Source organism: Carettochelys insculpta, chromosome 9 (assembly GCF_033958435.1).
Source record: "Carettochelys insculpta isolate YL-2023 chromosome 9, ASM3395843v1, whole genome shotgun sequence".
NCBI lineage: Eukaryota > Metazoa > Chordata > Testudines > Carettochelyidae > Carettochelys > Carettochelys insculpta.
Genome location: NC_134145.1, coordinates 64,516,641 through 64,542,217, shown reverse-complemented (window position 1 = coordinate 64,542,217; position 25,577 = coordinate 64,516,641). Strand labels below are relative to the sequence as shown.

Genomic DNA, 25,577 nt, shown 5'->3' with positions numbered 1-25,577 from the left:
TGGGCTGGTAGTGTGAGAGAGGTGCAGGAGGGCTGAGGTATGTGAGTGAGCTGCTGGAAATCAGGGATGGGCATGTGTGCAGGAGGGCAGGAGTCAGGACAAGAGCTGGAAGTGGGGAGGAGACCTGGGGCTGGGTTCTGTAATAATGTAAGTCATTTGACATTTTTGCATTTTTCCATCTAATTTCACTGGACTCAGTGGATTTACAGCACAGAAGCCCTTAGCTTTCAAAGCAAAACAACATATTATTCCATACTTGATACCTTCATATACCTCAGTATTCAGTACAGCCCAGCACACTTTCTAATAGCCATACACACTATGCCAAGGTCACTGCCAAAATTTCCAACCTGCCACCAGTCTGTATACCACAGACCTACACTCTAATTCTCTACTCTGTAAATACGATTTTCAGAGCTTGTAATTTATAAGCGCCCATGAGAGGTACAGCACTGAAAGGCTTGGAAATCCTCACCCCTTGCCCAGACACTGCCGGCCACTGAATCCCCCATTATGGGTTTCTCTCCCCCAACTAGTGACTTGACCTCCCATCTAACCACTAGGCCCAGCTTCCCCTCTCCACTCCAGAGATGCCCAGGACTCATGGTGCCTGTGGGCCACCCCTTCCTAGAAGTGGGTCTGTCCCACAAAAGCTCATAACCTAATAAATAATATTGTTAGTCTTTAAGGTGCTACGGGACAGCTTGTTTGTTTTGTGAAGATACAGACTAACAGGGCTACCTCTCTGAGACTCTCCCCCTCTCTGCAGTCCTGGCCTAGCTAACTCCCTCATTGCCCAGGGCAAGGCAGATTAAGACAAGGGCTTCAGCCTAATGGTTCAAATACCCCTCCCCAAACAGTTACAGAGAGGAAGCTGTGCTAGTCTATATTCTATCAAAACAAAAAAGCAGTCAAGTAGCACTTTAAAGACTAACAAAATTTATTAGGTGAGCTTTCGTGGGACAGACCCACTTCTTCAGACCTCCCTAAACAAACAGTAAAACTTGATGGAAATCAAGTAACTGGAATTCCAACTCGAAATGAAAAGTCAAACAAACAGAATCTTTGGTAAAGTTCTTCCAGTTTTTAATTTACTGCACACCAAATAGTAAAGTAACACAGGAACACGGGATATTTTTAAAGAGAGAGAGAGAGAAAGAGAGAGAGTCGCCTGCTAGGATGATTTAGTTGGGGTTGGTCCTGCTTTGGGCAGGGGGCTGAACTAGATAGAATCCCAGGGACCCCAGGAGTTTATGACCAGTTTCAAATAGCTACAAAACTTCTAAAGAATTAAGTTGTAAAAAGCAATCTTTCCCTTCTAAACCATTAACACCTGTGCAAAATGGAGCAGCCAGACTCCCCACCTCCACCTTCTCTCTCCCATCACCTCACCTTTTTCCACCTCCTCTCAGAGGATGCAGGGGCTATGGCTCTGGTCTTTGAGCGAAGGCACAGGCAGAAAGAACGTGGGGGGCCTTGCCACCCCAAAGGACAGGGTTCCACCTGCCATACCTGTCTGAGCAATTTAAAAGGGCTTGGGGCTTCCAGGCCATTTTAAATTGCCTGGGGTCCTGAGCACTTACTTCTTTGCCCCCATCTGTCAGTGGGCCAGGCTGAGCCCCCTCCCACACTCCAAGCCCCTGGGCCCCAGCCTGGAGCTCCCTCCTGCTGCACACCAAACCCTTCATTCTAGGCTCTACCTTAGAGCATGGATTCTAGCTAGAGCACCCCCACCCCATCTCATGCCCCAGCCTGTAGCATGCCCTCCCTCATTCTGAACCCATGATTTCTGTGCTCACCTCAGGGGGCCCCACAACCTCTAAAAGCCCTGGCCTCCAGAAGAGCTAATACAGCCCTACCAGCCTGCCTCCCTGATTCACCTTCTTTGTCCCCTTCTTCCTGTCTCTGCTCACTCCTGGGACTCCTCCAAACCCATGGTCTCCCATCTAACCCCCGGCCTGGGCCAGGCTGCCCTCTACGCCAGAGACCTGCCTGTTTTCACTGCCTGTGGGCTACCAAGCTAAGTGCAACCACCCAGCAGCTGTCCCCTTTCCCCCAAGTGGTTAACCCTCCACCTCCTCTTCCCCACCATAGGGCCCTGCCCGTTCCACCCCAATCCTATTCCCTGCCAGCAGTGTTTGGGGGGTGGGAACTATCTGAGACACTGCTCACACTGCCTGAGAAAGACAGGAGGAAGCTGAGTGCACAGCAGCCAAGCAGCTTATCTCTGCCCCTCCTCAACTGCCCGCCACTGCCCCGGGGCTGCTGGTAACAGTGTGTTGTTTAAACAAACAATCTGCTTAAAAAGCCTACATACCTCCTGCAGATGGCTCTTTAAAACAGACAGCCCCTGCAGCCTAAGGAGCTGTCTCTTTAAAATTCAGGTCCCTGCTTTGCAGCATATGGGACACTTAGCCTGTTTTTTAAAAAAAAAGTAGGGGTGCTCTCCAGTGAGCTAAAAAAGGGACAGTTCCAGCTAAAATGGCGACCCTACTCCTTAAGCACTTATTTAAGAATCTAGTTTGTTAATTTGTCTGGCATGGACATTTGACGGCTACTCTGAGTTTTACGGATAAAAACAGTACATTATACTCCCACACAAAGGGCAATACTACTACATAAACCATCCATAATGAAAACGGCAAATTCATCAGCAAGGTAAGATACTTACTAGTTTGGTATATACACTTGTTTCAGCTTGCTTTCTGCTTCTGCTGCTTTCAATCGTTTCTTAAAACACAAAAGAGAAAACTGAAGTGAATAAAAAGAAACCAATGGTCACACCATTTTAGCTGGGAGTTTGGCAATTCAATCCTTAGCACCCACAGGTCGTCTGTTAATGAACAGGAATAAAACTCACGTCTTGGTATTAGCAGTTATGTATTCCCTCTCTCAAACAGGGATACTCACTGAAAACCAACTGGTGCATTGAATCAATTCAAGTGTCTTCATTGATTAAACCAACCCATTTGCAAAATTACAATCAGAGCACTTCTCATAAGGGATAGTCTTTTCATCCTCTTTTAGTCCAACAGGAGTTTATGCACTCAGAAGTAAGATCTCTTAAAATATTTGAGCCTGTCCTTCTTGTTAGCTTGTCCCCACCCAGACTATACCTGAATTGGTACAACACCTGATTCACTCTCCTGACCAGCTGCATCACTGCAGAGAATGAAGTGATTTTTGTTTGAAAAGGGGACGCAATGCCTATTCTATGCACGTTACCTACCAAAGAAATGGAAATATGCATTGTTTCTGCAACACACACAAAATTCCAGAGATTTTCCCCAAAATAAGTTTATGGCATCGGGTTATCACCCCGTTTATCTCGTAAACAAAAGGTCTGCAGTTGGTAACAAGCACCAACACACAAACGGAGGATTTTAAGATCAAGAGCTAGACCCAAGGATTGGCAGCGGTCTTGGCGGTACTTAGCTTTGCCCTACAGCACACGGGTGCAGGTCACTTGCCAGTATTGTCTAGTTTTATCTCAAGATCATTTGCCTACCACTGTGGGAACCTCAGATAGTGGTGCACTTCAGCATCTCCTATTCGCTGACTGCAGCCCAAAGCAGTCTAGTCTCCTGTGGGCGGTGATTCTTTAATCTAATTGTGGTTGTTGGGTTGTGTGTGTGGTGCAGGGCAGTGCTAGTGGGTGACACACAGGAGCTCAGACAAATACACAACTTTGATCCCAACAACCCCACCTGCTGGACTGATGGACAAGAGGAAATTTACAGGAGCACTGCCGCTGTGAGGAACAGAGTGGGCTGTGCTGAATCTCCTCTTACCTGCTGAACGTATCTATCTGTAGTTTTCCACATGTAGTAATATTCTATGATGCTGGTTAAGGACTTCCATGGAAGCTAGGAACATTAAGAAAAAGCCAGTCACCCCAGGAAGCTGGTGCCTAACTGAAATTCCTAAGAATCTTTTGAAAAAAGCCTTTCAGCAAAGTGTTTTATAGATGGTAATTCTTCCTAACCGTGAAGCCAACCAGGGACTGCTGGGGGCACCAGCCATTCTTGGTGGCCTTACAAAATAAATGTCTTTCAAGTTGTGGTGGGGTTCAGGGGTCCCCAAGCACTGCACCCCATCCACAGGCAGGAGTGACTCTCACTCAGCAGGTAGAACAGGAAGTTTATGAGGTGACAGAGGCCCAGCTCAGTACAGAGGTGTCAGTACAGCAGGCAGAGACAGTCATGCCAACCCATCCTGGGGAGAAGAGCCCAAGGGGTGCCCCAACTGGGGTGTAGCTTCTTCCCCTTAGCCAGGCTGGCTGCCTTCCAACTCTCCCCCGCCACCCCCCACTCCACAGCTTCTAACTGCCGCTTACCATTCAAAACCCCCTCAGCTCCTCCCTGCTCTTTGTTCAGGCCAGAAATGTTACCTGCTAGCTTAGGTTACAGCCCCAGGGGGTCATCCTTAGCTGCTGAGAGCTGCTCTGCCTCTCTCTCTCTCTCTCACACACACACACACTCTCCATCACATTGGTACATTGCCTTCAGTTCAGGAGTGGGGCAGAGGGTAGTTAAAATTATGCTGTGTGGGCTCCACTTCAGTCCATCCAAGAAAGAAAAAAGTCAAGTGCCACTCCAGCTCAGACTCTCTGCTCGCAAAAAGTCTCAGAGCAGAGCCACAATTAAATCACACTGCCTCACTTTATACTTACAAAATCTTGTTGAATGTCAGTGAAGTCTTTTCCATATTTTTCCAGCGCTTCCTCAAACAGATTTGCCTCAGAAGCAGACCACTCTTCCATCTCATCCCTACAGAGGACTGGCCCCCCCTGTGGCACAAGGGCAGAGATCGCCTTGGAAATGTCATAGACATTTCTGTGCAAAGTGTCCATAGCGTGGAACTAAACAGAAGTTTAAAAAATGAAATTAACAAAAGGTGGGTGTACAGGAAACAAATGCTTAGAAATTAAACCGGAGACAGGAATCAGAGGGGTCATACCAGGCGTTCTCAAACTAAGTTACAACCCCATTTTAATAGGGACACCAAGGCAGAAGATGGACATAGGGCCCAGCCCCACTGCCCAGGGCTAAGGTTACAAGTCCTCTGTCCAGGGCAGAAGTTCTTGCGCTTCAGCTTCCTCCCTCTCCCCCACGCACCTTCCCCTTGCTGATCCCTGCAGCTTCCTGGCTGGAACTGGGAAGAGGGGAATGGGGTCAGCTTGAAGATGGAGCCAGCCAGGTTCTCTGCACTGACACTACTGTGCTCAGGACCAAGACCGACCTCTGCTCCGGTGCCTACGTGAGTGCCAACTCCATCAGAAGTGCTTGGAGGTGAACAGCTCTCTCTTTGTCCAGGGCTTAAAGACTTGCAAATGTGGCCATGGCTGAGACACCTCAGGTAACTACTGTGCCAGTCACTACTGAGCATAGGATGCTTGCACACCTCACAAGGTTTGAAGCCTGGGAATCAGGCCATGCCCCCTGCCTAGCTCAAGTTCCATCCAGGGCAGCTACCAAACTACTGTTCAGTACCATGCTACCAAACTATGAAACTATTTATACAATAAAAGATCTTGTTCACACAATGAGAGAACAAGACTGGCTGAAGCAGCAGACATACTATGCACTACCATGCCATGCCATCATCACTCCAGAGGGCACCAGAGCCCAGTCCCCCATGGCTACCGCCGAGTGAAAAATCTTCTGGCACTGGTGCATGTGAGGAGCACACACCCCTAATGTGGCATGGATGCGGGCAAGCACTCTAACTGCTTGGAGTAGGGATGGGATGCGAGAGAGAGAGGACACAGGCCCTACTCCATTGCCTAGTTTTAGCTGTGTTAAGTAACAGGTTATCTGCCCTTCAGAACCTTACCCATCCTTACAGTTTGGTGCTAGTACGAATTTATTCTACAGTGCTTTGTCCTGTTCATCTGAAATGCTGAATCTCAATGACAATCCACACGCCCTTCTCTCCATGCATCTACTGCCGTAGCATAGATGCATATTTTATATTTTCCTCAAAATCCTCTTAAAATCTTACCAGTGTGATGTCCCTGGAGGCTGCAGCAGCACTCATGTGCAAACTTGGCTGTCTGACAGAACTACTACAGTCTAGGGCCCGAGCAAATGTACCAACAGAGCTGAAAAGGATTAAGAGAACATTAACCTTGCATGCAAAGTGAATACATAAAAATGCTTGCAGGCTCACAGTGCACAGCTGTCATTTGTCTCCATTACTTTATATTATGACTCACTGCTCCGTTCCAGCTCTGAGCCAGAGATCCCTTTCATCACATGACTCATGATTATGTATGCTTCATTCTGCTTAGCTCACAGATCTCAGCTCCATTACAGGTGGATTGCCATGATCCACCAACAGGTTAAATGCCACTCACTTTTCTGGGAACTCCGATACTCCACCAGAATGAGATGAGCAAGGGGAGGTGACCGGAGTTTGTGCCCCATGGTAAGGAGATCATCAATTTGAGTTGCACACTATTAATGTAACTCAAATTGCATAGCTTAGATTGATCTGTCCCCACAGTGCAGACCTGCCCTCAGTTATGCTCCTAGCATGAGGTACAAGGAGACACACAAACACTCAGAGATCACATTGGGATGCATTCTTACCTCTCCACCCCTCAAGAGATACTGCTGAATCAGCCTCGATCTGGAAACCTGATCTACATCAAAACCCGTTCCACAGAGAATTGTTTTTTAATTAACCGAAGGCACAAGTGAGAAGAGATAACTGACAAGATCAATGGTAGAAGTAGGAACAGCAGCATCCTAATTATCTTTCCTCTAAAGAGCGGGGTGGGGGAAGCAGTCATGTAGCGCTTTAAAGACTAACAAAATAGTTTATTAGGTGATGAGTTTTCCTGGGACAGACTCACTTCTTCAAATCATATGTAGCCGTACCAGAACAGACTCAATATATAAAGCACAGAGGTCCAAAAATTGTTACCAAGGTTGACAAATCAGAAGAATTATCATCAAAGTTTGCAAATCAGAAGAGCAGAAGGATGGCGGGTGAGGGTGGGATGGGGAAGTTAAGAGTTAGATAAAACATCAAAGTATGTGAAAGAGTCCTTATAATGGACCAGGTAATTGCTGTCCCTGTTCATATTACATGCTAATGTATTGAATTTGAACATGAATGTTAGTTATGAACATTCCCTCTGTAGACAGTTGTTAAAGTCCCTTTTCAGTAGAACAGAAGCTTTCAGATCTTTAACAGCAAGGCCCAGCCCACTCCATTGAAGTGTGGCTGACAGGTTTGTGTATTTGGAGTTTTTTTGATGTCTGTTCCATGTCCATTCTTTCTTTGCCAAGGAGTGTTTGGAGTCTGTCCTATATATAGGGTGTATGGGCATTGTTGGCACATGATAGCATATATGATGTTAGCCAAGCAATAGGAGAATGTGCCTGTGATTCTGTAACTGACGTGATTCAGTCCAGTGATGGTATCTCCAGAATATACACGTGGACAAAGCTGGCAACATCTATTCTAAACTCTAATGATCTTCCTCATTCCCAGCCTTCAACATATCCACACACACACACACACACACACACGCGCGCGCGCCACTTGTAACACCCAGCTCACCAAATGTCTCAGCTCTGCCAAGTGGTGGAAGTCTCGGCAAGAAGCATATAACCTGCACAGTGGTTTTCTCCTTTTCCCTCCCCAATTATCTGTTCTAGATTTTCCTCTCTCTCGCTCTCCCAGTAGCCTGCACTAGCTTTAGTATGTTCTGCTCCTCTATGTACACTTCCCACAAAAGTAGAAATACTGGGGGAGCAGCAACTTACTAAAGCCAATTAATATCACAGTGAATTCATCTTAGGATAGCTACCATGCCCAGGACCAGAAAGGGTTACGTCTACATAAAGAAACCCTGTGAGCCAATCCTGACATTTTCTATAGTGCAGATATAGGTTAACATTTTTACTTCAATTTAACCAACTAAGGCCAACCCTCGGCTCCCCAGTAGGTCTGAGCATCCAATCCAGGCTTTAAGGTTTCTCAAACTGGATAACCAAAAATTGCTAGTCGTTTTTCAAAATAATGAAACTGCACTTCAATGGCACATTCGAGAGTCCGGAAAATAAGTCATTTTGTGCACGTGAATATGAGCATAAAGCCTTTCTACTTTGCTTCTTAATATTTGCATTTTATTTTAGAAAAATTGTTTCCCTTTACTATTTCACTTTCCTCATTTGTTTGTTCCCTATTTCCTTTGACTGCATCTTACTTTACATGCTAAATTCTTAACATGTACATTCCTCAAGCGGTCTCTTGTCCATCTCAACAGTCACATTTCTACGGATGTGATCATTTGCTCATATTTCTGGTTTATTGGCCAGTATTCCCAACCATACTTTCAAATTGGATGGATCACAATTCCATGGGTTTCCTTTTTAATTGTATAGGTATCTTTCTGTCTCATACGACACCACCAATACTTCCCTACATCTGAGTCAGACATTATCTAAGCTCTAATTTCATCCTCCAAAGCCCCAGAGCCTGGAGGCCAGATACTTGAAATTTTGTGGTTTTGATGTAGTCTGCCCACCTAGTTTCAACTATTATTGCTAAATGTTCACATTACTCACTGAATACTTGTTTCCCCCCTCTGCTTATTTTGCATCCATATCACTCCAACCCCTCTCTTCCTCTGTCAAGACCCTCTTCTAAACCATATTTCCCCTAATTGCATGGAATATCTTCTGCAAACAACATGTACCAAAGTGCCTCCATCTGTCTAACCCTTGCAATGGTACCAGATGAGCATAAATAAGATGTTCACTGGTGTTTAGTAAATGCTAAATACTTTTTTTCCAGTATTACAGTTGTCAGAATGTTGCAGCACATGCTCAAGTGCTAGCCTTGAATGAGGAATGCTCTCATGAACTGGTGCTAGAATGGGCATCGTCATTTGCTGAATTCAACACAACAAATACTTAGGAGTGAAAAACAGGAATGCTAGCTATCTTTGAAAACCTCAACCCCGGTTCAGCAAAGCACTTCAGGAGAACACATTTTATCATTCCTGCACAGCAATGCACTTCAGCAACAGAAATCAGTTTTCTGACTCAAGGTCCACAGTTGCAGAGGCCCTGCACAACTTCTAGGACTTTCTAGATTCTAATGGAGCTTGGTTAGCTAACAGTTCAAAACTTCACCCATTTGCCTCCCCTCAACTTGCAGTGACACTTGAATCCATTCACTAACCAAACCCCCTTTTCCCATTATTTTCACCCATTGCTGAAGTGTCTGAGAGTCTGAAAGGAAAGGGCAAACTCACTGAGATGGCCATAAGAAGAAATCTGAGTCTCAGTTTCATTTAACTTTTTAGAATTGAGCTTTCATTCATAGTCCAGTTTAGATGACCCTTCCAGGAGCTGTAGCTCCTGCTAGCATAGCTCTCTGGGTTCTTGAGATACCCAAGACAACTCAACATGACAAGGAATGGACCATGAGGTAGGTGAGCTATGCTCCACGTGGAGTACAAGAGCTAAGTGGTAGTAGTTTCATTTACAGAATTAAATTGGAGCATAATGGTTCTACTGTGAAAACTTTACAAAATATATGCTATATTCATGAAAATATTTCAGAACGAAATCAAGATTTTTTAAAAAAATTCATGGACTTGGGTGGACTTCTTAGCTGGGGAAAAAGTCTATACATTTTCAACAGCTACCAACCTTATGGATTTTGAAGATTTTGCCCAAAAGCAAATTCCATCTACATGATCTAGCTGTGCTATTTGAAAACCCCTTATGCTCCCATCAAAAGGTTAAAATAGGTACTTCAGGAAACCCTAGATATGATAGTCCATAACTCCTGAATTTTATTTGCATTTTCTGTCTCAGACTGAGAACAACTATTCAGACTCATCTCTTACACTTCAAGTCACAAAACTCGTTTACACAAGTGAAATAACTTTTTAAAAAAGGAAAACGTCAAGCAGCAATTAAAAAGGTTTGTCAGAGGAGAGAGAGAACATGCACTTTGCATTTGGGATAGAAGGTGAAACAAGAAATCATCACTGAATTTTTTTCACAAGTTAGAAGTTCTTAGTTTTTCCCAAGCATAGGGAAAACTTACCGTGCTACCACCAAGAACTGGTCTATCTGTTTGTCTATTAGTGGATTAAATGCTTCCCAAACTTTTGTTTCAAGTTTTGATTGATCTCTTCCATCTTCTTCACCTGGTTGAAACAGAAGTTAGAAATATTTCGTTATAGCAATTTTCAAAAAGAACAAAAATGTTTTTCTTCTGTATTTCATCTCCCAAAAAATATGTAACTGACAGCCTTTGGTCTTTTAAAGCACATACTGCTGTGGCCGAAAAAGCCTCTCTCCCATCTGCCTGTGGGAAACGCACACTGGATATCCACTCTGCTAAATTCCCCACCACCACCACAGCTGTGTATCTCTAAATCAAACTATCTACTTTGGCTTGCAGTCAGGATGCCCAGTAAATATTGACAAGCTTGTTCATATCCGTACTATTACTGCGTAACGTTGAGTTTGGTATATGGTCACCTGATTAGTGGATGTGGGCCAAAAGAACAATTTGACCAGCTGAACAACATTTTCTTCCATGGCATGCAGAAAAAGTTAGCCTCCATGTTCTGCATGCTAAGTCTACAGAAAGATTCTACTTACTTTATTTAAAAACATGTATTCTTACATGTCATCTTACAGTCCACTCCAACAAATAAGTAAACAAATAAACAAATAAATAAAAAATAACCCAAGCAACCTCTTGAAACACTATGGAGGTCATGCTACAGCCTGAAATTGAACTGAAACACTACCTCATGTGTGATGCAATAAAACAGCAGTCATGTAGCACTTCAAACACTAACAAAATGATTTATTAGGTGATGAGCTTTTGAGAGACAGACCCACTTCTTCAGATGTATAGAATGTCCAGTCCAGACCCAGATATACAGCACAGAGGAGTGGACTGGAAATTCTATAGATCTGAAGAAGTGGGTCTGTCCCACAAAAGCTCATCACCTAGTAAATCATTTTGTTAGTCTTTAAAGTGTTATATGACTGCTGGTTTGTTTTGTTAGAATACAGACTAACACGGCGCCTCTCTGTTACTATTCTTCATGTGTGATGGATCGCGATCACAGAATGCTGCTACAAAACTGGGATCTGTCCACGCAGGATGCATAATACACCCATCCAGCCAGATTTTAAAATGCGTGCCTTCATTGCTACTCTTTCACTACTAGTCCTCTTGAAGTCTTGCAACATTTTACAGTCTTGCAACATTTTACAGTCTATATTAGTGTACGTCTCTCAAACCTTTTACTTCCATCTCCCTATGTCACTTGCTCCATCATTTCCCCTTATTTTTTTATGTTTCTACCTCCCATTCTTTTTCTCTCTCCTTATCCCAACACTCTTTCCATCCTCTCCCCAACTCCACATACACAATCGCTCCAGGAACACACATTCACCAGCTATGCAGAGGGCAGCAGAGTAGAGCTGCATGAAGGACATCAGCACACTGCTGGGCAAAACTTTTCTGTGACCATCTTCCCTCTCTCTAGTTTCTTCTCCTCCCAGCCCAGCAAACACTGGCCTCCCCTTTGTTCTCTACAGGAGATCTGAAGAGTCGTCTTCCCAATGTGAAGAGAGACTGAATCACAAAATCAAAGAAGATTAGGGTTGACAGATACCTCAGGGGGTCATCTAGTCCACCCCCACGCTTGCCGTAGATCAACCCAACAGCAGCAAACCCCCAATTTAACAGATTAATAGGGGGGCAGGTTGTCCGTTATGGTTATACTGTATGATGCTGCACTGACCTTCCCAGCCTATCATTCACTCTTGTCCTCCTCACCACCTTCCCTTCCCCCTCCTGTCCCATTCCCGCCCCCTCACACCTCCATATCTCTCTCCCCCAATTACCAGGAGGGGGGCTGAATGCCGGCCTGGCTCCTTCCACTTCCTGCAGCTCTTAGTGCTGTGGCTCTTCCAGCCTCCGGCTCCGAGCGGCCCGCGCAAAGGTAGAGCGTGGCCGCTCCCAGCCTGCCAATGGGCAGCAGCCTCTGACACCATGGTTGCTGCTCAGTGCTATTGTAGGCAGCAGTGGCCAGGCGCTGACATGCTCTACGCACATGGGGCTGGGGGAGGAGAGCTCCTGTACCCTGCCATTGCTGCCCACTCCCCACCTGCCCAGCTCCTCCGGCCCCAGCTGCTGCAGGGGCCACTCCAGCCCTGGCAGCCCCAGCCGTTCCAGCAGCGGCTCTGGTGAGGCTCCAGAACTTGTTTGGGAGGCCTGACAGATAGTGTCCGTTAATCTCGAGGTCCATTAAGTCAAGAGTTTACTGTATATCATTCCAGCCAGGGCGTCATGAAGCCTGTCTTTCAAAACCTCTGATGACAGAAATTCCACTACAACCCTAGGCAATACAGTCCAGTACTTCACCATGCTCCTACTGAAATAGTTTTTCCTAATATTTCCCATCTAGATCTCCCGTACTGCAACTTGAGCCCATTGCTCCTCGTTCTGTCACTTACCACTACCAAGAACATCCTGGCTCCATCCTCTCTGGAACCCCACCACAGGTAGTTGGAGGCTGCTATCAAACCTCCCCTCATTCTTTTCTTCTGTAGCCCAAATCCCTCAGCCTCTCCTCAGAAGTCATGTGCTCCACACCCTAACCATTTTCTCTGCTGGACTCTCTCCAATGCAGCAATATCCTTTTTACACCGGGGGCCCGAGAATTGGACAAAGTACTCCAGAAGCAGCCTCATCACTGCCAAATACAGGGGAAAGAGAAGTTACTCACCTGTGCAGTAACGATGGTTCTTCGAGATGTGTCCCCGTGGGTGCTCCACAGTAGGTGTCGGGCTCGCCCCGGCGCCGCAGCTCGGAAAATGTTCAGCAGTCTCCGTCGGGTCGTGCATGCGCTGATGCGCGTTGGCTCTTCACGCGCTTACAGTCACGTGCGCGATCCGGTCCCCGCCAGTTCCTGATCGACCGCTCCGGACGCCCTTGAAAACACACAAACAGAGCTCCGAAGTGGGGAGGAACGGGTGGGTAGTGGAGCACCCACGGGGACACATCTCGAAGAACCATCGTTACTACACAGGTGAGTAACTTCTCTTTCTTCTTTGAGTGGTCCCCGTGGATGCTCCACAGTAGGTGACTACCCAGCAGTAACCCCCCCCCCCCGCCCCGAAAAAGGAGGTGAATACCCGATTTATGCGCAGCTTGCCCGTGAAAGGACTGCTGTTGACAGGCGTGTATCCTCATCAAGCATCCTGTGCATGGCATAGTGCTTGGCGAAGGTGTCATAGGAAGACCACGTCGCCGCTCTGCAGATATCTCTCAGCACGATGCCTTTCAAGAAGGCCGTTGATGCTGCCATCGCCCTCGTAGAGTGGGCTCTTGGCGGAACTGGCAGAGGAGTCTTGCGACTCTCGTAACAGTGTCTTATGCAAGACACAATGTGATTTGAAATCCTCTGCGAAGATAGTGCTTCTCCTTTTGACCTGGATGCAATGGACACCAGGAGTCTGTCCGTTTTCCGGAAAGGTTTAGCTCTAATCGGTGTAGAAGGCCAGTGCCCTTCTTACGTCAAGTAAGTGCAACCATGCTTCTTCATTTGAGTTGTGAGGCTTAGGATAGAACGAGGGCAGCACTATTGGTTCGTTGATATGAAAATCTGAAGAGACCTTCGGAACGAAGGCTGGGTGTAATCGTAAGCTTCTTTTGAGAAAATCGTGCAGGGTGGTGTGGACATTATGGCCGCGAGCTCATTCACTCTGCGAGCTGACGTGATTGCCAGGAGGAAAGCCGTTTTAATGGTAAGTAGTCGGAGGGGGACCGTAGCCAATGGTTCAAAGGGTGGTCCCAAGAGGGTGTGTAGAACTAGGTCTAAACTGCATGACGGCGGTATTGGTTTCCGAGGGGGATACAGGTTCACCAACCCCTTTAGGAAACGCGAGACAACAGGATGGGCAAATGTGGTTGATCCATCCTCTTCATGCCGAAACACTGATATAGCCACCAGATGCACCTTTATAGAGGATAGTGAAAGTCCGTTTTGTTTGAGTTGTAGCAAATAATCCAGAATCGTAGGTATGGTGGTGTCCTGGGGTATTAGTTGCCTGGAGGAACACCATTCGGAAAAACGCGACCATTTGTGCTGATAAGTCTTTCTGGTGGAAGTTCTCCGACTATATTCAAGGACTTGTTGTACTCCCTCTGAGCATGTAGTCTCTAAGGCACTTAGCCATGGATTAGCCATGCTTGTAGCCGAAGTCTCTTTGGGAGTGGGTGCAGTATTGACCCCCGAGCCTGAGAGAGAATGTCCGGTACTGTTGATAGGGGAAATGGCTGATGTTGAGCCATGCGCAAGAGCAATGGGAACCACTGTTGTCGGTCCCAGGTTGGGACTATGAGTATCATGCGTGCTTTCTCCCTTCTGGTCTTCTCCAAGACCTTGTGTATAAGTGCCGTGGGAGGGAACGCATGAAGTAGAGGGCCCTTCCATGGGATCATGAAGGCGTCCCCCAAAGACCCGTGTCCCATGCCCACTCTGGAGCAGTATTGGGGACATTTCTTGTTTCTCGGGTGGCGAACAAGTCGATTTGGGGAAAACCCCATCTGCAGAACACTTGGTGGAGTAGGTCTGGATGGATCTGCCACTCGTGAGTGGGCGCAAAGTGTCTGCTGAGTTGGTCCGCCTTGATGTTGTGGACCCCCGGTAGGTATGAAGCCTTTAGGGTTATATCGTTGGCGATGCACCAGTTCCAGAGCCGGACCGCCTCTACGCAAAGCGTACGAGACCTGGCTCCCCCCTATCGGTTTATATAAAACATGGTGGTGGTGTTGTCGGTATTCAAGCCGACTATTTTTCCGCGCAGATAATTGTGAAAATGCCTGCACGCATTGAACACTGCCCTGAGCTCTAATATGTTTATGTGCAGTGTCTTCTCCGTGGGGGACCATAATCCTTGAGTGGTTTTGTTGTCCATGTGAGCCCCCCCCCACATCCCATATGGGAGGCATCTGTTGTAATGAACACTGTAATTTGCGGTTGGCGGAAGGGCACCCCTGTTAGGAGATTCTTGGGGTTTCCCCACCATGTTAGCAAGCTTCATGCCTCTGTTGTAAGTGACACCCTCTTGTGGACGGTGTGGATTGAGGGTTTGTATACGGTTGCCAACCAATGCTGCAATCCTCGCATATGCAGCCTGGCATTTTGCACTACAAACGTGGCGGTTGCCATATGCCCCAACAGTTGTAAGCACGTGAGAACCGGAACAGTGGGGCTGTACGTTAGTAGTTGTATGAGAGATTCGATGGCACGAAAACGAGCCTCGGGTAAATACACCCTTGACGTGACTGAGTCTATCGGAGCCCCTATAAACTCTATATTTTGTGTGGGGTCGGTCTTTGATTTTGAGAAATTGATGATGAGGCCCAGTGAGATAAATGTGTTTGTGGTGATGTGTATCATCCGTAATACCTCCTCCCGGGAAGTTCCCTTTAGCAGGCAATTGTCCAGGTACGGGAAAATGAAAACTCCCTGTCTGTGTAGGTATGCTGACACCACCGCTAAGGTCTTGGTGAAGACTCTGGGTGCTGAAGAGAGTCCGAATGGGAGGACTCTGTACTGGAAATGATCCATACCCACAAGGAACCGGAGAAAAACGCCTGTGGGCTGGATGAATTGCAATATGAAAATACGCATCCTGTAAGTCGAGGGCTGCAAACCAATCGCCATGGTCAAGTGCCGTGATTATTGAAGCCATCGTAGTCATTTTGAAGCGCTGTTTGCGTAGGTACTGGTTCAGTGCGCGTAGATCCAAAATGGGTCTCCACCCTCCTGTCTTCTGCTCTGTCAGGAAATACCTGGAGTAGAACCCTTTGCCTTGAAATTGTTCCGGTACTCTCTCCACCGCCCCTACGAATAGGAGGTGGTCCACCTCCCGCCTTAATTCCGGTAGGAGAGAGGGGTCTCTGAGCATGGGTGCGGTGGGAGGATTTGGTGGAGGTAAAGACTGGAAGGGGATCGTGTATCCCGTGTTTACGATCTCCAATACCCACTTGTCCGACGTGATGCTTTTCCATTGTGGGTAAAATGGCTTGAGTCGGTGATGGAACATGTACTGAGATTGGCACTGAGGTACGGTCTTGGCTTCGCGGCCCTCGACATATCCGTCAAAACTTGCTGTCTTGCACTTTGCCCTGCGGAGGCGCTGCCCTGCTGAGGCCGGCGCCTAGGGCCCTTATAATGTGTTTGTTGATGATGTCCCTGATCATACCCCCGTTGAAATTGGGTACGTTGCTGTTGGTAACCATAACGGTGTTGCCGAGGATAAAATTTCTTCCTTCTGAACGGTGGGGTATATATCCCCAAAGTCCGAAGTGTCACTCTGGAATCTTTGCTCGAGTGCAGGACTGAGTCGGACGATTCAGCAAACAATTTTATTTTGTCAAAGTGGAGGTCTGCAATTTTGACCTGTAACTCCTTTGGAATGCCAGATGTGTGAAGCCATGACTCTCTCCGCATTACCACTGCAGTGGCCACAGCGCAGGCCGCTGTGTCCGCCACATCCAGTGCAATCTGCACGCCTGCTCGAGAAGCCGCGTAGCCCTCTTGCACAATTGCTTTAAGAATTGGCCTTTTTTCCCCTGGAAGGAAGTCCATGAGGGCAGTAAGCTTGGAATAATTGTCGAAATTGTGATTCGACAAATGAGCGGCATAGTTGGCCATGCGGAGCAACAGAGTAGAGGAGGAGTAGGCTTTTCTACCCAGAAGATCCAGCTTCTTTATGTCCTTGTCCAATCCCCCAGATTTGTACTGGGACAATTTGGACCTGTGTTGGGACGATTCAACCACTAGCGAGTTTGGCTGTGGATGACTAAATAGAAATTCCATACCTTTCGCAGGGACGAAGTACTTTTTGTCCGCTCTTTTGTTGGTAGGAGGAGTGGATGCTGGGGTCTGCCATATATTAGTGGCTGCCTCCATGATTGCATCGTCCAGAGGAATAGCAATTTTAGAAGAAGATGGAGGCCTGAGGTTTTTAAGGAGTCTGTGGTGTTTCTCCTGCACCTCCGCCACTTGAATATCTTGGGATTGAGCTACCCGTTTGAACAGCTCCTGGAACCGTTTCAGGTCATCTGGGGGAGAAATGTCTCCAGGGACCACGGCCTTGCCTGGCGAGGATGAGGAGGCATCACTATGGTATCTCTCCTCCAATTCCTCTGGATCCTGGCCGTATTGATGTGATTGCCTTTGTGGAATTTCGAGGTGGGGTTCAATGTCTTTAGACCCAGCCTCTGATTGGGGAACCCGTGGCGTTCCCCCAGGTGGAAGAAGAACACTGTGGCGTTGAGGAGTGGTCGACGGGGATCCATAGTGAGATGTCGACCTCCTATGATGACGCCCTGCATAATGATGGCGGTCATAGCAACAGGGACAGGGGCCCGGCGATGGAGACCTGGACCATGACCCAAGGATGTAAGGGTGGTGCCTGGAATGTCGAGACCTCTGAGATGATACCGATGTACGAGGAGAGCCTCTGTGAGAAGACTCATAGGGATCTCTGCTAGATGCTGGAGAAAAGCATGCAGATCCCTGGGATGGGCTCCGAAGAAAAGGAGAAGGACGTCTGTGGCAGGCTGAAGGTGTTGCTGCCCATCAAATCTCTGGTGGTGATCGTGGTGACAAAGGCAGCGCAATTACCTCGGGAGAGGGGCTGCGGTGCCTGGTCTTCGTTTTAGCCTTTACCCTCTAGGGTGGTCCTATTGGTGAACTTGGTACCGGAGCAGGTGTCATGCTGATTTCCACTGCTCCCAGTGCCGTTGTTGTCGGTGCCATCAATCCCGGTGCCGTCGTCTCCGGTGCCTCTGGGGAAGTCTTGATCAGTGCCGCAGTAGCCGGTGCCAAACTGATTAGTGCCCGCATGGCTCTTGGTGCCGTCTCCCTGGTAACTGCAGGGCCTTGAGTGGTTGCATGCGCCGCAGCTTTACCAGTGGAGGAAGCCAGCGTGCGCGGGCCCTTTGCTACACTCGTCCCACTCCCAACAGTAAGGGGCAGGGATCGAGTAGGCGAGGCTCTTCTTTTCTTCTGCGCAGAGGAGGTCAAAGAGGCAGCCTTCCTCTTGTGCGGTCCTGAAGAGCCCTCCACATGCGTTGCCTTCGATGAGGCAGGCTGAAGTGCTTTGTCAACTAACAGCATCTTCAGTCTCATTTCTCTATCTTTTGTAGCTCTATTAGTCAACTTGGAACAATGGGAGCACTTCTAGGGAACGTGCGTCTCCCCAAGGCACCGTATGCATCTGCTATGGCCATCCGAAGCAGGCATGGCCTCCGGCAAGATTCACACTTCTTAAGCCGGGGGAGATGGCATTGTTAAAACTTAATTCTGAGTCCTTAGGTGCTAATAGCACACTTAACAGTATGTTAGGTGATGTTAATAACCGTTGGCCTTTGAAGGCCGACAAACAAAAGCAGCGGGCCCGCCCGGAGGTGGCCGCTGCGGTTTTAAGATAGTCTAACTTTTAACAACTTTTAACAGAGTAACTAACTATAATAACTATAGGACTGCTAACTATGAACTGTTAAAAACTATTAACACAAGAAAAAGTAAGACTTATCTGTCTCAGGCATTGGAGCCGGAGAGGATTCCGTCTGCAGCCATTGGCGGTTGAGAAGGAACTGACGGGGACCGGATCGCGCACGTGACCGTAAGCGCGCGAAGAGCCGACGCGCATCAGCGCATGCGCGACCCGACGGAGACTGCTGAACATTTTCCGAGCTGTGGCACCGGGGCGAGCCCAACACCTACTGTGGAGCACCCATGGGGACCACTCGAAGAAGAATAACAACTTCTCTAGATCTGCTGACAATGCTCCTACTAATGCACTCCAACGTCCCATTAGCCTTGGCTACAAGGGCACACTGCTGACTCATAACAGCTTCTCGCCCTCTAATCCCCAGGTCCTTTTCCACAAAACTGACATTTAGCCGGTTGGTCCCCAGACTGCAGCAGAACATGGGTTTCTTATGACCTAAGTGCTAGACTCTACCTTTGTATTGCTGAACTCTGCACTTGTCCTTTATGACTGCTCCATAAAGATTAGCTCTTTCTCCTGTCACATTGGGAGGCTGCCCCGGCTGCAGCTGAACCATACCAGTTTCCCAAGCAAAGAAAACAGAAACCCTGATTGGTGACCCGCCTCCTTCTGCCTGGTCTAAAACTAAGCTAGACATTGCCAGCAATGCACTGATCAAACCACCAATGTTACTTCACACCTCTAGCCAGAGGAATGGCATCGAATTTGACAGAGATCCTTGTACTGCTGTTTGCAGTTGCTGCCCCTTTGGAGAACAGAAGGAAAGACTCCACTATCACCACCACCCCACCACAGACTCAGAAGAGAGACAGATCTGGAAGGGTAAGAATGTGTTATGCCTCCCCTTCCTTTGGAGCCTGGGAGGGTTGGAAAGCAAAAATCCCCCGAGCTCCAGGAGCCCAGCTCCCTTTCCATGGGTCTGCAGGAAAAGGAATGATTCCTGCAGCTCCTCCTCTCCCTTATATGCCTCAAGAGATGGCAGTAAATCCCCACAATTCCCCTTGCAGTAGACCACAGTTTATGCCAGCAAATCCTTAAATTGTTCCTGCTCTACAAGTGAGAGTTCCAGTACTGTAGCCAAATTGGATGAACTTAGATGGCTGCTGGGAACAGGGACCCAGGAATAATGGGCAGACAGAGTTTAAGGGATGAGAGGTTTGGAGGAACCCCAGGTGTGAGGAGAGGCCTAATTCAGCAATTTGAGAAACTTGGGCTCCCCTAGGCAATTTTCAGACATCTTATGGCGGGGGGTGGGGGAACTGGCTCACAAAGAACCAATTAATCCAATTCATCTCAACAGCTTTTATACCTGGACAACTGCCCACTTGAGCTTGGACTGAAACCCAAATAATTGCCTTCATCTGGTAACACCACATTAGCCTCTCACAAACCAGAAAAATGTCCCCCCCATGTGACCTACAGGTGAAATATTCCATACCTCCTGAGCCAGCTGTCCACACAAAAACACATAACAAAACCCCACCATTTTCAATATAGCACTTTGACAAGTCTAATGAAATCATGGACATTACCTTCTTTCAATAAGTCTGTGATATCTGCCTGGTATCTGTTTCCAACTCGAATCTCTCCTTTATCAGCCAAGAGAGTCTTTTGTTGTGGATCATACACTAATGAATAAAAGAAGAAATCCTAAAAATAAAACCAAAAGACAAAAGGCAAGCAACATTAACATGATGGGTAGCAAAGCGGCCTGTTTTTAATTACAAATGTGTTTTTTTTTTTTAATCAGATGGCTAAACTATAAACTAAATACCAGTCTTAAAAAAATGAAATGCTATGACTTGCTACTGAAAATAAAATGGCTCTCCTCTAAAGCAGTTTCATTTACTTAGGAACACATATACAGTTGTTACAGCTGACAGGAGCACAATTTCCTCTTGTGTGATGCAAATTAGGCGCTGGCATCACAATGCCAACATCCTGGAGAAAAGTGACACATGCAGAGTATAAAGATCTAAAGAAAACCATTAAGATAACACCCTATGGTGACGCATTCTACTCCTCTCGCAGGACATTACACCATATGGCACTGCTGAGGCAATAAAAAAAATGCTCCTGTGCCTTGTAATATTCCAGAGGGCAACCAATAAGCCCTTTAGCTGCTAGCTATGCTGCGAGAGTATGTGGTCTCCTCCTTCTATATACATTCCCTGCTGCCCATACATGGAGCTGTAGAGGGCAGGGACAATAAAGAACTACTGATGAATGGCAATATTGCACACCCTAATGGACATTGAGCCTCCATGGGAACAAATAGTAGTACGGCTCAAGGACTGGAAGAAACCATTGCTAGGTCAGGACACATTCAGCCACATGGTGGACAACTGTAGCTTAAAGGCTCCCAACTGCAAGCTTCTTCTACTCCCCCCCACCCCCCTCATGTGCAAAGTGCAACTAGTGTTGACAAAAAAGGCACTATGAAGCCTTCCCCCTTCTCTCTGTATTCCTATGTGACCAGTAATCACAGCAGCCAGTATTCAAAAGCAAGAACTTTACACTTTTGAAAAGTCCTGGTAGCAAGGAAAGGGTTCACACTCATCTCCTGCAGCAGAGGGAGCATCCATTCTCCTTCAACATTAGACCGAACTCTCCTAGCCTGCGTCAGGCTTATTTTGCGTCTTGCACAGTACAGACCACAACACTAGTGCTTAAAGGCCAGAGCCAAAGCCCGTTCATGTCAATGGGAGACTAAACAGTCATTGGAGAAGGGTCTATATGGCACCTAAGGGCACCTTACATTACTTGACAGCGTAAAGGGGCCTCAGTGTGGGTACAAATGTAGCTGATGCCAGAGCAGCATAAAGCAGCATTCATGCTAATGAGAATTAGGCTCATCATCTTGTCAATTACAAAAGATTTAAGTCAGTACTGTGTCATAAAGAAGAATAAAACAGGGGTTTTTATTCGCATGTCTCAGGGTTACAAATGTGAGTGCTTTATTTGCCTTCAGCCCCAAAGTATACATCTCTAGTAGGCATTCTTCAGTCTACGTAGACTATGGATCGCGCCCTTTATAGTTTCAATTTAGGACTTCATTTACAGCGTCTACTGTGACTATGAAGACCCACACGAGAGTGACAGTCCTTGCTGCATCTCTTGCAGATGTGGTGGGTGTCTGGCAAGTCCTTAGTGTGCTTTCTGTGCGTTCGCTTCTCCTCTGCTAGCTGTCTGATCCTCATCTCGCCCTTCCATCTCTAGGGCTGCAGTATATCTAGTGTAACCATCACTTTAAGGCAGACTGCCCAGCAAATACACAGCAAGTAGCAGATCATGTTGTAGGTTCAGTTGGCCAGATACTCTACTCCACTCCTTAAAGCAGTGAGATGGTCAGTGAGGAACACAACCCAGGCAGATGAACTCTGCTAGCAGCAAGAAGGCCCTGCCATTTCTTCTGACAGCTACCCACCACCCCTGTCATAAAAGGGAAAGAGGAAACACATCAGAGGTAGAGCATCAGAAGCATACACGTGCAGCATTCCATTACACACTCCACTTCAGACTGGAAAAAGCCTCTTCAGCCAAGATTTTCAAAACCAGAACCACCTACGTAAACAGGCAGATTTTCTGAAGTGCCTTATGAAAAACACCTCCCAGGGATACAACTCCAAGCCTCCACTTGGTAAAACACTTTAGCCTTGGGGGAACAAAGAGGTTTGTCATTTGGGATTTGCATTGTTAGTGTTACACATTTCTTTCTCTCTGCCAGTAAGTCAGCTACTCTACATTTTATTGGCTACAGGGCGTAGATACTTACTGAAAAATCCAAACAAGTTATATTTGCAAAACAAACAAAAAATCTTTCCATTTGTTTAAAAAGTAAAATCCACCCCCTTTACTGTTCTCAAAAGTAACATGCCAAGTTCGGTTTGGTAGCACATTCAGGAGCCAGAGATCTCCTCTCACCTATCAGATGGAAGGCTGACTCCTGGGATCCCTGAGCAAGGCATGAGGGAGGCTGTTGCCCTAAGCTGGGGCACAAAGCCCCGGCACCTTCCTCAGAAAACACTCCCAGGAAGAACACAAGTACCGCTGTATGCTGTTCTTTTAACAGGCTTCTCAAAAGAACAATTAAATATAAAGCACTGTTGCCTTGCTCATACTAGAATCCAATGGGAAGCTATAGCTCTGTAGCCTCAAAAGGCCAGCTGCATTCTTCCGCACCACCTGGTGGCAGAAGTCACCTCAGACAATTTCCAGGGGAGTCAAAAAGCTGGAAAAAGTGACATTCAAAGCTATACCAGAAATAGCATAGGCCTTTCCCAAAGTCTGTGCTCATTTTTCCTGTAAGAACTGTATACACTCCCTCTCGGCACTGCTTGAAAGGAAGAGAAGAGAAAAGAAAATTAAAAAAATAAATAAAATATCATTGAGGCTCAACACATTCAGAAAAAAAGTCAAGATGGATTGCTAAACCTGAACTGTGAAATTCTATTTCTCCAGAGAAAATGAGGTGTTCCTGAGTAGCCCATTCTAGCCCTGACCCAGCCCTAGTTTGTCAGTGACATTAACCAAAGCCACAAGGAAACTGCAGAAAAATAAGGAAAGAGAAATGGCCGGAGAAACCTTGGCTGACATTGACAGAAAAACATTTGTTTGCAGTGTTATTGTGGCTGCAATTGGACTAAGAACATTACAGAGATAAGGTGAGGGAGAGAATCTCTTTAGCTGCACCAACTTCAGTTGGTGAAAAACATGAGCTTTCAGACTTCCAGAGCACAAAGGGATCTCTCATTCAGTAACAAAAGTTGAGCCAATAAGAGATGTAGCCTCCTCCATCTTATCTCCCTAAGGAAAACACAGACTTTGCCAGGTAGGAATTTGTACACTGCAGTGCTAATATAATGTCAGACACACTGAACAGTGAAGTGTCTTGCAGTCTACTAATTAGATTTTGAGAACTCAATTAAAAATACATTTGAAACAAATCACACTTTATTTTTCCTTTTTAGGGCCATTCATAAACCAATGGGCAGCCATTCATGGGACAAAGTTCTCCAGGTTGCGGACACGCTTGCAAGGCAATGAAACACTTTGGGGATATAAATCATTGTTTCGATTAAATGCTTCTGCCACTCTTGTACGTAGTTCTGTGTTCCCAACCCAACCCCACTGGGGATCATCAACTTCAGTAAATTCAGATTTTCCTCCGCACAGCTTCTCTTCCTCCTCATTTCTCTCTTCCAAATGCAAGCTGAACCAGCAGCGTTGATGGTGTCAATACTAGCTGTGCCCCCCCAGGGGCTGAACAAAACCGTCCATTGGAAGGGCTATCTAAGCAAAAACGTGGAAGGTCACTTGTTCTGCCTGTGACTTCTCCCAGAAGTTTAGCCCACATGTCCCACTCACTACCAGATACACAGTCCCAGGTGTAACTCCCCTTCTGCTGGGAGCGGGCACCATGAGCAGGGGGCCTAACTCCAGATCTCTAGGACACTTTTTTTTTTTTTTTTTTTTTTTTAACTTTTTTGAGTGGAAGACATGTTTAAAAGTGAAAGTGTACTTTTCTGGTTGGGGGAGAAAAGGTCAAAAGAGATAAGCAGGTGTCACACTTCCTGGTATGAGTTTGAGGGGGTAACTGCACCTTTTCTCCCCACTGTTTTCAGCCCTTTCCCATCATTGTTCTCGACACTCCACACCCATAGGTTTCCTAAAACTCCCAGTTTTCCAGGGTTGCAAAGTTTATTCGCACTTAAACAGTTCCCTGCTATGTTAAAAAATACTTTTGTGAAATGCCTCATTGCATGAAGTTTCTTCCCAAAATGCCTGCTCATTTGATAAAATAGCCAACAACACTCAGCTCCGTATTCTGACAAATTGAAGGGAAATTTACCAGGGTTCTAATCCCACATCTGTAGGTGAACTGCTGCCTGACATTGCGGAAACCAGTTCACTTCCCTGTCTTAGTTTACCCATCTGTACAATGGGATAAATCTTCCCTTTGATACGCGCCTCAAATGTAGATGAAGAGCACTGAACAACTAAATATTACCAAACTGTTAAATTAACAAGGCTTCTAATGGGTGCTTTCAACTGGCATTTTCTCAGCTGCCTGCTAGTGGTGACCCTTTTCCAAGTACATTGGGCCTTGTTTGATACCATGTCCATTTGACAGCCTTATGTGAGACTCGCCACGTTTCTAGTTTAAGATGCTGAAGAGAAAGATTAATAATTCAGCAATTAATCTTTTAAAAAAAGCTTAAACACAAGTATCAGATTCAATTTAATCTTCTGACCATTACAGCAGATTAGAAATGTGTTCATAAGGAAGACTGATTGTGGAACCGACTCCAGTGTACAATTTGCAATATCTGTTTTTGTTTTTTTAAAAAAGTTAACAGCTATTGCCATAAAGTTTTCAATCAACACATTTTTCCAGTCTCTCACACTTCCATAACATTTGCATTTGGTTAAATGACATCACCATTACAGATGTCTGTAATATCACTTTCACACTAAAATTCACTTTTACTTCTTCATATTAATTATATTTAAATAACAACTTGCTAATAATGTCAAACAAAGGTCCCAGGACTGTCAGGTCAAATTCCAAGATTATTGATACCAGCAGGCAGTTCAGAGATGTCAACTGAAATAAAAATTAAAGACACATAAATGTGTTAACACAAGACTATGGCTGCACAGTTTAAATTCACAAAAATACCAGAAAGTGAGATCTAAGGCCTACATGTTAGCAGATATTAGTGGTTCAGGATGCACCGGTTTTTTGATGCCCAGTCGAAGACACCTTTAATGGACCTGACAGCTAAAGAGTGGGTGCTTGACATTTCCTGAAAAATCAATCTGAACAACTAAATATTGAGCCACTTTATTAAAAATGTAAGTTAGGGTTTCCAATATAACGTTAACTCAGCCAGTTTAAGTTATAGGAACTATTTATCCAAATATAAATATTCTATAGCGTCAATAATAAAGTAAGCTGTGCATTTAACCAGAAACGTAAGA

General features: G+C 46.2%; 1 protein-coding gene across 7 annotated transcripts in view; it reads right to left on the bottom strand.

The window, feature by feature from the left end:
• The window catches only part of MTA1 (metastasis associated 1), a 112,966-nt gene that overhangs the window by 47,685 nt on the left and 39,704 nt on the right, over positions 1 to 25,577 (bottom strand). For 6 of the 7 annotated variants that reach the window (XM_075003516.1, XM_075003517.1, XM_075003519.1 and 3 more), the window contains 6 exons: positions 20,126 to 20,243; positions 10,078 to 10,180; positions 6,004 to 6,103; positions 4,673 to 4,861; positions 3,792 to 3,866; positions 2,672 to 2,730 (listed from right to left, as the gene is read on the bottom strand). In XM_075003516.1, coding sequence (XP_074859617.1) covers positions 2,672 to 2,730; positions 3,792 to 3,866; positions 4,673 to 4,861; positions 6,004 to 6,103; positions 10,078 to 10,180; positions 20,126 to 20,243 — 644 coding nt within the window. Of the gene's footprint in view, positions 1 to 2,671; positions 2,731 to 3,791; positions 3,867 to 4,672; positions 4,862 to 6,003; positions 6,104 to 10,077; positions 10,181 to 20,125; positions 20,244 to 21,682; positions 21,940 to 25,577 lie in introns of those variants that run through there. The other variant, XM_075003520.1, reaches the window with a different exon arrangement.